This window comes from Choloepus didactylus, chromosome 13 (assembly GCF_015220235.1).
Source record: "Choloepus didactylus isolate mChoDid1 chromosome 13, mChoDid1.pri, whole genome shotgun sequence".
NCBI classification, from domain to species: Eukaryota; Metazoa; Chordata; class Mammalia; order Pilosa; family Megalonychidae; genus Choloepus; species Choloepus didactylus.
Window position 1 is genome coordinate 10,339,110 of NC_051319.1, and position 12,894 is coordinate 10,352,003.

Sequence of the window (12,894 nt, forward strand, 5' to 3'; positions counted from 1 at the left end):
AAATTATTCCAGTTTAAATAGTTTTAAAAAGACTACAAGAAATTTAATTGCAGTTACTTAATGTAAAAAAAGGTAATGTTTCAGGGTTGGAACTTGCTCAAAGCACTTTTGTGATCTGTCCTATATGCTTGTGGCACATTACTTTGAGTTTTAATGTATCTATACATTACATTAATCTATAATGACCACAAAATTGTTTTAAATTGTTTATTTTTTTAAGTCTGTCTTCCAAGTACAACCAATGTGATTAATTGTGCCTTTAACAAAATCATTCAATATAAACAAATTCAATATCGAAACACATTTCATCAACTAAATTAGGAAAACGGAAATAATTTCAAAACACAGACCAGGAAGCAATCACAAATATAGATGTAATTACTACTTTTAAACCATAAAAAGAAAAACTACCAAGAAAACAAACAGAAGTATTCCAGAAAGACTTTCTATTCTGAATTAATATAACATCATTTCTAAACAGAAGTTTATAAAACACCTACAGACACTTAGGAAAAGAAAGGCTAGTTCCTTGGAATTGATGATCCAGTATGTCAGTCACTTAGGATGATACAGAAGCTTAATCTTTCTTACAATTAGAATTTAACAAATAACTTGGTCATTACAGAGAAATGGGTGATATGTGAATGACAAGTTTTGAAAGGTGAAAAAAAATCGATTGCAAGTAAGCATTGGCTACTATAGAACTGAGGTTTGCCTATTTTTTAGAATCAAAATCAACAAATTAATGTCTTGTAAAGGACAAAGAACACTTAAAATTAAGTATGCAAACATAACCATATCATTTGTAATTGATTGCACCCATGAAAGACTGGATCACACTTTAAACACCATACTGCTACTAGCGGACATACAAGGCAGAAATTTATTTCTAAAATACTGTTACATAGATGAGTAATGTTAATATAAATTCTTTATTTACAACAAGACCTGTTTCAGTTTGCTGGTGTGACTAATCATTAGAATGGTAATCCCAAAAGGTAAAGAATTTAATAAAAGCAGATATTTAGATACTAGATAATGGCTCAATTCAATGCAATCATAAACCTTCATAAATATTTTTCAGAAGTCACTGAAACTATTTAAGGTAGTGTTCTGGTAGTCTGCTAAAAATGAACCACAGATCATTATTAACTGTTATCTTTACCATAGTAATTCTCTACATTGAATGGAAATACCATTAATATAGACACATTTTAAGTAGAAGAATGACATTCTAAATCATGCTCTTTGATTTTATAAAAAAATCATATAGACCCTCTCACCTTTAAAAGTTGTAGAGAGGGATTATAATAAATTCTTGAATATACTAATTTCTGTGATGTCTAGCATTTGAATAATTTAAAACTGGAAACTAGAACTTAAACTAGAACTTAAATTTTGCTAATAACTATTCTGTTTTATATTACACAAGGAAATATATATGTATGTACAAACTGAAGTGAACTCCCTTCTCCACAAACAAGACTTCTAAACAAAAAAAGCAACTCACAAAGGACCATGTAGAATGTGACTGGACGCTCAGCAACTAGTAGGTTGGGATCAGATTTCAGTCCTCTAATTCTGAAAGGTTTTCTAACACCTTGCAAAAACTACAAGTATCTGATTAAGTTTATATTCCTTACTGAGGATGTTCTGTTATAAATTGTGTACTTATTTAAGTTACAGAACATTAAAGTTAAGTATTTCCATGTGACCTAATTTTTCTCTACCATCTATAAACCCCGAAATATTTTCTGTCAGGTAAGACATAAAAGTTTTGTTGTGTCTTTAACAAAAAGTTTTGAAGTAACTTAAAATTCACTTACTGTTTAAGAATAAACCAACCATGAACAAGGTTATACTTTCAGTCTTCAGTGGTCATATATGAATAACTTGCACATTTCTTTTTTATAAACTCAGCAACTATTCATGCCACATCAAGTTGTCAGTAAACTTGTATCTTTTAAATAAAGTACTTTAAAGAGAATAATGAGCAGTCCCAGTAGAAAAAGTAAACTATTTAAATATTAGAACAGGTTTTTTTAAATCTGTTTCAAGAAATGAAAAGTGGAAAGGTTAGGAATTTACCAAACATTAGCAGAATCTTGTTATTTCCCTAAATATAAGCAAAGTATCTCATGAAATGAGTAAAACAGGCATGAACATGTGATAGACACAGTAATATTAGTCTTACTTCTTCTTAACTTCCACTTAATTAGCATTTGTTGAGAAAACAAATGTTCAAAGCTCTTTAATTTTCATTTAGAGTGAAATAATCTGGCTCTATACTTCACAGGTGTGCAGTCTCTACCTAAAGCTTCACTTTAATCCTGCCACTGCCTGAATTCTGAAGAACAAAGAAAACATAGATAATACAAGTGTTCAAAATCTTACACAGATAGGAGGGTTTGCCTGTTTTAATAATTTTTAACTCAACTAATGAGATCTTCCTAAATATATCAACATCCAAAAATGAAATTTAGTGATATGACTAAAAGAGTTATGCTAATAAAGCTTCAACACGGATCATTAGTACCTCAAATAATGATACAAAATCATAACATTTTTTCACACAGGGACCAAGCTGTTACGAAAAATCTAAAGGGGCTCAAAGCATTCTCCAATTTAAGTGCAGATTCAAATACACTTGATACTTTCAAAGAGTAGGACTGTTTCAAAATTCAGTTTGAATTCTAAGAATAATCATTTTGTTCATTTTTAAATAAAAAATTACTATACAAAAGTTGAGGGACTTTTTTTTTTTAATTATTAAATATTCCTAGGCAAAGACCTTTGCTGTGGCAGCACAATGTACACATACAGGCTAGCATACAACCTGTTCTCACAAAACAAACCATGAATGACCAGGACCAAAAAGGCCAACGATAGCCTCCACCATGATTTAAACTTGTGTAACTATAGCTCCTGGGGCAGCTTTACTCCTGCCATCTAGGCCTAAGATTATGCGGCAGTTCAAACATACCCAAAAATGGACACCAATGGCATAACTTAACATGTAGGAAGATCTTTTGACAGGAGAATCACTACATGAATTAGGGAGGTAGACAAAAGCTGAGAAGAATATAGATAGGATTCCAGAATTTCGGCATTGGCAGGATTAAAGAGAAGCCTTAGGAAGGGGCCTCACATTTGTGAGATGTTAACTGGGTGGGGACAAAATATAGCCCCCAGCTCTATCTAGCCTTGTGATCAGGACCAGATAGTCCAAGTTATAACAAATTGTATCCCAAAATTAATTAGTTGGAAGTTTACCTGATTAAAGCGAAAGCATACTCTAAGCCTGTAAGCATCTGTGAATGTGGAGAAACTAAAATTTAAATTGATAGCAAACTAATACTTCAAATGAAATTTTAAATAACTTTATTATATTAATGTCTAGATGACAGAGTTAAGTCCCTAACAGTAATGCCGATAACAGATGATACAGTGAGCTGGAAACAGATTTTGTTTGTCTTTTCCACAGGCATTGAGGCTGAAGGAAGAAACTGCATCTACAGGTAGAAGGATTAGAGGTCAAAATATCACCAAAAACCTTTGATCATAAATTCTGTATTTGTGCTGTCACTCACTTGAAGCTATATTTATTCTAATTTATGGACACTTATTTTTGTTTAGGCATGACTACCTTTTTAAAAATGGTCATTAACTTTGAAATTTAAGAAAAAACTTCTAGAACCCTCACTAGGTTTACTATTAAAACCTTTAGTATAAAAGATTTCTGTGATCCTTACAAGTAATGAAAAGCCTACTGCTTTGACAGGCGTTTTTTACTTTTTTAAACATGAATGGTCAGATGCCCCCCCTGCTGAAGATGAAAATATAGTATGATCTGGTTTCCCAAAATTGAAACATGGTTAGTAAAAATAAAAAACTGTATTTACACAAAATAGCCTGAAAAATTAAAAAGAATGGTGAATCCTAGGTCCTAAGAGGGGAGAAAAAAAGAGCTTATCATAAACAAGTTCAAATTGAAAATTTCAGAAATTTTGTCCTGTGCCCCATGCTATTTATTAAGTACCACCTTTTAAAAACAATAATTATGTTACAAAGAAGAGGATTTATCATCAGAATTTCTTCTTCACTCAGGTTAGCTTGGCTTTCTTCTTAGCAGGTCCTTTATGCCCTTTGGCCTTTCTTCTTAAATTCCGCCTGTCTACAACAGGCACTTCCACTTCTATTTCTTCTGAACTACTATCTACAGCTTTTTCTGCTGATGGTGTAAACTGATCCAGTTGCTCAGAAGATGCTTCAGACTGCTCCTCTGACTGGTTTTTCTGTACTGCATTCTGTGAAAATGGCACGTCTTCAAGTTCAACCTCTATCAAAGAACTCTGAGGAAGAGCAGCAGACGTTTCCTGGGGCTCAGGAACCCCCTCCTCACCTGGATCTTCCAATGAGGAAGTAGTGTTGGGTGATAAATTTTCAGAGATCGATTCTTCAGAAAACTCAGTTACCAAAGAATTTGGAAAACCACTGTCAGATCTTTCCTCATTTGAGATGGTAGCAACATTGTCTGAACTCCCAAAATGTGCTTTCTTTCTTGAAACTAGTGGTAGTTTCCCTTCAGTATGTCCCTTTTCATCAGATGGGCTTTCTTCTATCAATGTTTCTGTATCAATTGTATGTGTGGTCTGAAAATAAAAAACCTGGTGAACAAACAAACTTTACAATCTAGTTCTAAAATAAATTAATGTCAAGGCACTAATATGCAATGACAGTGACCCACAAATTGAAAGAATTCAGTACTCATTACTTTTGTTAATCATGTGAACACATTCTGAATACAAATTATTGTCTCACATTATAATTTTGTACACTAAGTTCTTGCTTTAAAGATACAATAAAATTTCTATTTTTACTTCGAATAGTACTTATGATATTTTAACTTCACATCCAGATTCTTTGAAACTGTGAATTCACTCTGGATTTAGATTTGCAGGGTTACTGGAGCCAAAACCAAGAGTTCCTTGGGATTTGACCCTAAGCCACCTTTGGCTGTGGTTTCACTCGATAGGTAAGGGCAATGGAAATTTTATTCACCTACTTATGCAATACAACTACACAATAGCTTTTTAGCTTTAAATTGGCTTTTAAAATACTCTGTTCAAGTTTTTCCCACTAATCTAAACTCTCTAATTTTAAAAAAAATTAAAATTACTATATTGGCCATAACCTATGGTTAAGTAACAGGTACTCAAATATTTGGTAAATAATGCTTTATTTACTTTTCTAATTTCCCTAAGTCTACAAAAGAAAACACAATTTATTACCTTAAGTCAGATATGAATGAATAAGGTTACAAATATCTGAATTTATGGGCTATTACTGATTATATTTTCTTAAAATACTAAATCTAGTGTAAAAGTTAATTTTCCTGAAATTGGGGCAAAACACACACACACACACACATATCCCAATGTCACCAACTTTAGAAAAAATTATTTTCCCCTTACCTTATCTTGTACAACAACCTCATGGGGCTTTGAAGAGTCTACCACCAGTGGAATAAGATTAGTAGAGTCTTCACTGGAATTAAAAGACTGCAATTTTAATTCTTCATCTAAAACATCACTAGTGGAGTCCTCTTCAGGTGTAAGTGAGGTCTTAAGAGTATCAGCCATTATCTCACCGTTCATAGGCTCTAACGCAGATTCCTACACCATCGAGGAAAGAAAGTAAGTCAAAGCACAATTACAAACCAATATATCTCTCATGCAAGATGGGTCCCTTTTCAGTACCTACCTGTCGTGTACCAGGACTAGAGAGAAATTCCATTAACATCATAGAGCATGGGTTAAGGAATAGTCTTACTGGGGGAAAGAGGATACTTATAAGGCAAGGACAGCAAAAGGAAAGTATGCATAGGTACCCCATATACCCATTGTTGTCCTAGAGAGGTGTCCTCTAGACAAAGTGTAGATTGCAGATTCAGTGGAGAGACACTGCCCCCTTCATGTTCTTCCTTCTTAAAAGGTCATCATGGGAAGAACTTTTTCAATGAAAAGGTACCAGAAGTAGTCTAAATTTAGTGCCAACTCTTTACGGGACACCAGCTGTCCAGCACTTGGAGTCTTTGGGGCCTGTGGGAAGTTGCAATTTACCTTGCCAGGGAAAGCAGGCTTCCAGTTTCATGGTTAGTTGAGCTTGGTGTAGCCCCTCCTGCTGGGGTAAAAGAGCCCCTACCTCAGCTAGCTCATGGTTTAGTCAACCCTTGGTAACTTTTGAACAATCCTGCTCCCTGCATCACATTATAGTAAAATATGGAAATGCTATCTGACAACACAACCCTTTAATTTCTGAAACTATTATTTCAGTGTTTATCAATATACAAGACTTGAACTTCTAATATTTCTAATTAATCCTAGTGACATTCTATTAGAGGGCATTTTAAAAATTAGAAAACTGATGCACCCAAGTGTTCAGAATATATTGGGCTAGATTATATAGAATCCCTGAAAGGATATAAAGGAAAAATTTCCAAGGGAAAACTAATCTGCTACACTGTATATAGAATAGATTGTAAACAGAATGTAATTATATTAAAATCCATAAAAGAACCAATTAGGGAAGGAGAAATGTTAGAAGGAAGGAAATGAGAAAGCTATTGCAAAAAAGGCTAAAAATATACAGAATTTTGGCAAGTAGCTAAAAGTGATAAGCAACAGCAAAGAAAAAATCCCCCAAGGTTTTAGGGTTGAGAATAGAATAAAGGATAAAATACAAGAAAACAGACTCAATACAGAAATAATAAGAAAGAATAGAGATTATGTTGCATTTAAGTTGATAAAAGACACCTGTCTAAATAGAATATCCAATAAGAAAATAATATAATGGGGCTGGAGTCTGTAACAATACTGAGAACCAAAGCTAGTGGTCATCCACACAGAAGCCATTAGATTGGATATGTTTTCAAAAAAGACAGCATGAACCAAAGATCAGAAAGTCAAGAACTGAGTCTTCCAGAATGTCCACAATAAAGGAAAATCAGGAAGGAGAAGAGCCAAAAGACAACCAAAAAAACTTCAGAGATTGAAAAACTAAGAAACCAAAATACAGTGATGTTACAAAGTCAAGGGACTGCAGAATTCTGAGGAAGATAAAGTAGTCAATCTAAGAAAACAAAGGCTATTGGAAGTGAAAGGTAAGTTGTCAGTGGGGCCCTACAGGAGTTCTGTTCTTGATGTATTGATGTATTATTGGATGAATGAAACAGGTTATGTGAAGATACGCACAGTATAATCTTTTTTTTTTAAATGAAGGATTTTTTTTTATTATGTAAATAATTTAAATCATATTAAATAGAAAAGATTCTGCGACTTTATATAATCACCACACACATGTCACCTCCCTGTAAATAAGCTATAATCAGGAATCTTGGCTTAAGATCATGGAATACATTTTTGGCCAATTAATTGCCATTCATTTTGTAAATCCAATTATTATAACAAAAAATAATCACATGGCATTTTATCATTAACTTAAATAACAGGCCCGCAAAGATTAGATTTCTTTGTATTTGCTAGATAGCAACTGAGTACATGGTGACTATACTACAAAAGGTAATGCACATGATATATGGTAGCATTGGTACAGTATAATCTTAGCTTTTTAAAAGAAAAGCTACAAACATTTCTATAAACATGTAGAAATATATAAACACTTTTTTTATTTCTATTTCTTTGTATGTGATTTGTTTCCCCAAATTTCTACAAGAATATGCCATTTAAAAAAAAAATACAGTTTCACAAGGTAGACGCAGCAGAAGCTAAATTGGAATAGGTTAAGACAAAAAAATCAGTAACATTTATTAAGATGGTGACTGGACTTAGCAAACAGGTAAAGTTTTTTTAATAAACTTAAATACATATGAAAGAAGAAGTAAAGAACCTTTAGAGAGGAAAGGAGTGATGATATTGAAGAAAATGACATAATATAGATAAAGAGGAGGTAAAAAGAAGATAGGAATAAATATTTGAGTGTATGTACAGTATAGCTATTTTTCCAAGAATTTCCAAGATCAACTGTGGTCATGTAATTTTTTTCTATAGGATTATTAATTCCTATCCTCTGCCAAAATAGGGGTGCAATCTAGGGCTCACTGGACCTGAAGGCATTCAAATTGGTTCTATAAGGTAGCCCTGATAGTCATATCATTTGTGTTTCTTCTTACGTGTGTTTAATTTCAAAAATTAATTTACACTTTAAATACACTGAGGGTGGTCCTTACTACTTAGTTTATCTTTTAAGTCAAACTTTTATGAACTCACTTAGTTTGAAATATAAAATTATACTTGTAATTTTATCTCTCCCAACCCCAGTACCTATTTATTGCATAGATATGTTTTTTTAACTCTAAACATAATTTCTACTGACTCTAAAATATATTTTTCTAACAATATATAAGAAAGTTAAAACCTACTTTAATTTCATTCATTTTCTTCAATAACTGATCTCAGACCTTTTCACCAAATTGCTTCTCCAGGCAAGAGTATTCATTTTATTCAAAAAGATAAGGGGCTGACCATGAAAGGCCTTGAATGCCAAGGCAGTACACTTGATTTTCTAAGCCATAGAGAACCATAAAAAATTTGTGTGCTAAGCTGTTGTAGGCACAGATATGTGTATTATTCATTTTGTTTAGAAAATGATTTCATACCTTTTCATCATCTCGTTTCTCCAGGCATGGCTGGGTTTCTGGTGCTGGCCGTGCATCTTTATCACTGCTTTCATCTTCAAATTCAATCACACTCTCTTCGGGTTCTTCTTCCAGGAATTCTTCTGAGCTCTCTGATGTGCGTGCAGTGGACTCCAATCTCGTAATAAAAGAAAACCAATTTTATACTTATTTTATTAAGGATAAATATAAAATGTCAGGAATCCTTTCTTAACAAAGTAACACTAGAGAATCAACAAAGTGTTGTTTAGTCAACAACATCAGACTTTACTAGTCCAAAACCAACTTTTTTTACAAACTTAAACTTTGTTGTCTTGTTCTCTGGTTCAAATAATAATATCACTATCTTCCCAATCACATAAGTTAGACCCTACTTTTATTCTATCCCTATCCATATTTTATTGGATCTTACTCTATCAGAATGGGCATACTTCCCAGTTTCCCTGGAACAGTCCTAATTTGCAGCTTTTGTTCCAGCACTGGAATGATTATAATAATGCCCCTTTTTCATTATCAAAAATATCAGTTTGGACAATAAATCATATGGTTTAGTTCTACCTCTGAAATGCCTTTCAAACATCCCCACTGTTCTGTCCTCATAGTTGAGGCTCCAATTCTCTGGACCACTTTACCTGCTTCCCAACTCATCTTCAAACATTCAGCACATTCTGTATCAAGGCTTTCAGAGCTGTCTTTCTAATACACATACATACCTGTGCCTGTGACGGCACAGATCAGAAACATTAGATGGTTCTCTAAGGCTTAGAGAATAAAGTGTTGTCCTTGGCATTCAAGCCTTTATTTGATCAGACTCTTAGCTTTTTATCTCTTTTAGATGCTACATTTACTTATACATCAGTTATCCTTACCAAAATTTCTTGTAGATCTTTCTTTTGCTCATGTTATTCCCCTAGTCTAGATCTCACGGTTTAATATAACAGCCATAAGACACATGTTGCTATTTACATTTAAATTAATTAAAATTCCATTAACTTAGAAATTTAATTCCTCAGTTGCACTAGCCACATTTCAAGGACTCAATAACCACACTGGCCAGTGGCTACCACGTTGGGCTAATGCAGATACAAAACAATCCCATTATTATTGCAGAAAGTTCTAATGGACAGCCCTGGTGTAGATTAGGGGTTGGCAAATTTTTTCTATAAAAGGACAGATGCTTTAGGCATTGTGGGCCACACAGTCTCTGGCACAACTACTCAACTCTGCCACTGTAATGAGAAAGGAACCATAAATAATACATAAACTAGGATGTGTTCTAATAAAACTTTATTTACAAAAACAGGCAGCAGGCCTGATTTGGCCCTCAGATCATAATTTATAGATGCTAACTCTTATTACATTTCTACTTATCTTTGAATCCCTGATCCAAACAATTCCCTCCATTCCCCCAATAAGAAAGATCACTCTCTCCTCCGCATCCACAAAACTTTGTACTTTTGTTATTGTACTATCACAATCCACCTTGTAGTACTCTTAACTGTGTGCATGTCTGTCTTTACTACTCAGCAGTCAATTCTTCAAGAACAAAGATAATTTGTTCTTCACAGTGTCTGAGTAAACAAGCATTTTATCTTATTGTTACTGTTCTGTTTATGAAAAGCAAATAAAAATCCACAATTCTGGGATGTTCAATTTAAAATGTTGTTACATTATCTTCTAAAAAGGGTTACTACATTAAATTATTGCTCAGTGACTAAACCACAACTATCTGAACTCTTATTCTTTTCACAGCTTATTAGATGTAAATACTTACTCATATTTGCCTTTAATGTTTAGATTTTCTCATCAAAACATTTACATAATTACTCAATTATCCAAATTTAAATTCATTTACATAATGAAAAAGACATAGCTACAGAATTCTCTACCTGACTACAATAATTAGACAGCAAAATGACAAAGCTATGAATTAATTAAATGGTTGACTCAGGAACAGATGGTAGGACTATTAGGGTAAAATTCAAACAAAAATAAAGGATAAAGGTTTGACTCAAGGGTTCTATAGATTCAGTTAGATAATTTCCTGGATTAACTGAGCTATCTATGGTTACTATTAATTTATAAATTATATCCAATAGCCCAGTAAATTGAATCAGCTATAAAGTATAAAACTGAGGGTTTTTAAAAAATTGACTAAACCTTAACATCACTAAAACCCATAGTTACCATTAAATTCAAAGTTGGTGATAATGACTTATATGGGATAATATAATCATTAGAATACTGAATTTTCATACATCACTAGGATGAGAGAGTAAAATAGTGAGTTTATTCCATTCTCTTACTATTAACTTCTTCCTACAAAAAAAACCAATGTCAAGGTACGCTAACGGCACTGGTAAGTATAAGCAATAATTCTGGAGAAGAATTCAAATACAAATTCCTACTCCAAAGTCATTTGCTACACCAACAATGTAAATAATAGCCTCCATCTTATATACCAACTATAATAATATGAAAATAAGAATAAACAAAATAATGAAAGTAAAATAAATAATACTTTACTTGTTTATTGAACCTGTAGGTGAAATCTGGGGAATCTTTTCATCTTCACCTTGAGAACTACTAAATTCAGAATCCTGAAACCTCTTTCCAATTTTTGGACGTTTTAGATGACTGCTTCGCATGCGAGTAGAAACAGGTGTTTTGTCATGACCTAAAAAAAAAAAAAAAAAAAAACAAAACTGCATTCAAAAGATTGCCCATTAAAATGTTCAGAAAAACAAGAGCTATGATAGTGTACATGTATTTTTACCATTATACAGGTTTGCCCTCCCCTCATATAAGTCAGGATAAGAAAACAATGCCAGGTTCTTTTTCTAAAGTATGAAATAACTTTGTCAAAATTCATTCCTCACATTTCCATGTTACCCTGAGTTTTGCAAAGTGGATTTTTACATATATTCCTTCCAGTAATCTTCAGGAAAAAAACAAAGAAACATGGAAAAGAGAGATACGGTAGCTTATTCAGTATATCCACACAGCACAATAAGTGGCAACTGTGGTATTAGAAACCAGATCTGAATTTTAGAGCTGGAAAAGTCTTCTCTTATTCTAAGTGATATATTAATACACATTCCTAATTCAGAGAAATCATCTAAACTTCTTACCTTCAGAAGTACTTGCAAAGGTATCTTTTAGAGAATCAATCTAAAATAGAGGTAGAGATTAAAATTTAATTTTAGATAATTTTTTCTCTATATAGACCTACTTCATTCAGAGCTTTAAAGAAGAACTTTTTAAAAATGTTTTTCAAATAGTACTTTTTATATTCACTATTACATCAGTTTCATAAAAAAGGTTCTGTGAGCCATTCATTGTATATTTTGGATGGATTCTATGGTATGTGAATACATCTCAATAAAATTTTATTAAAATAAAAAAAGTAAAAAATTTAAAAAATAAAAAGTTTATATTATAGCTTCAGTTTAGTATGACCTTAAGAATTTATCAAGCCATCTAATATGCTAGCATCGTATTCATATAGCATCGTTTCCTATATTCTGCCACCTTCTTCTCAGACCACATGCTGTCCCTGTGTAATTTTTTCTACTAACTTATCTACCACTTTAACTTCTATTTGCTGATGAATCCAAATATATGACTTAAATTCCCCAACTTCTTTCTCCATTTCCAAAGCTCTATTGACAATGGAATATTTCCTAGTGTATATTCCATCCAATTCTACATCCAACATGTCCTAAACTGAACTCGTCTTCCCCAGTCTTAATTCGTACTGTGGTTAATGACAATAACAATTCAGTGAGTCATTTTGGCCAAAAATGTGAATCAGTAATGACTTCTTATTTGTCTTTGAATCAATCACATAGCCTGTCAACTTGTAACTCCAAAGAATCTCTTAAAACTGCCCATCATCTGTATTATCATTGCTTTAGTTCGAGCCTTTATCATCTTTAACCTGAACTATTCCAATAGCCACTTCATTGGAATCCCTCAATCTAATCACATTATTTTTCTAGTCCTCTCCACTCTAATGACAAAATTATGTTTCTAAATCACAAATTTTGCCAATCCTTTGCTTTAAACAAAGAAAAAACAAAACCAAAAAACAAAACAAAAAAAACTCTTTAGTGGTTTGTCACTATTATCCCTGTTTGGAATTCAAACTCTCAAACTCTTCAAATGGTCTTACGTAACACAATCACTCTTTAGTCCTC

The 12,894-nt window shown here is 32.8% G+C and overlaps 1 protein-coding gene across 5 annotated transcripts in view; it reads right to left on the reverse strand.

Annotated features, from left to right (window-relative positions):
- Positions 1-193: 193 nt before the first annotated feature.
- The window catches only part of FAM169A (family with sequence similarity 169 member A), a 123,134-nt gene continuing 110,433 nt past the window's right edge, over positions 194-12,894 (reverse strand). For all 5 annotated transcript variants that reach the window (XM_037802066.1, XM_037802063.1, XM_037802064.1 and 2 more), the window contains 5 exons: positions 11,827-11,866; positions 11,222-11,372; positions 8,678-8,834; positions 5,475-5,675; positions 194-4,652 (listed from right to left, as the gene is read on the reverse strand). In XM_037802066.1, coding sequence (XP_037657994.1) covers positions 4,104-4,652; positions 5,475-5,675; positions 8,678-8,834; positions 11,222-11,372; positions 11,827-11,866 — 1,098 coding nt within the window. In that variant the 3' untranslated portion in view covers positions 194-4,103. The remainder of the gene's footprint in view (positions 4,653-5,474; positions 5,676-8,677; positions 8,835-11,221; positions 11,373-11,826; positions 11,867-12,894) is intronic.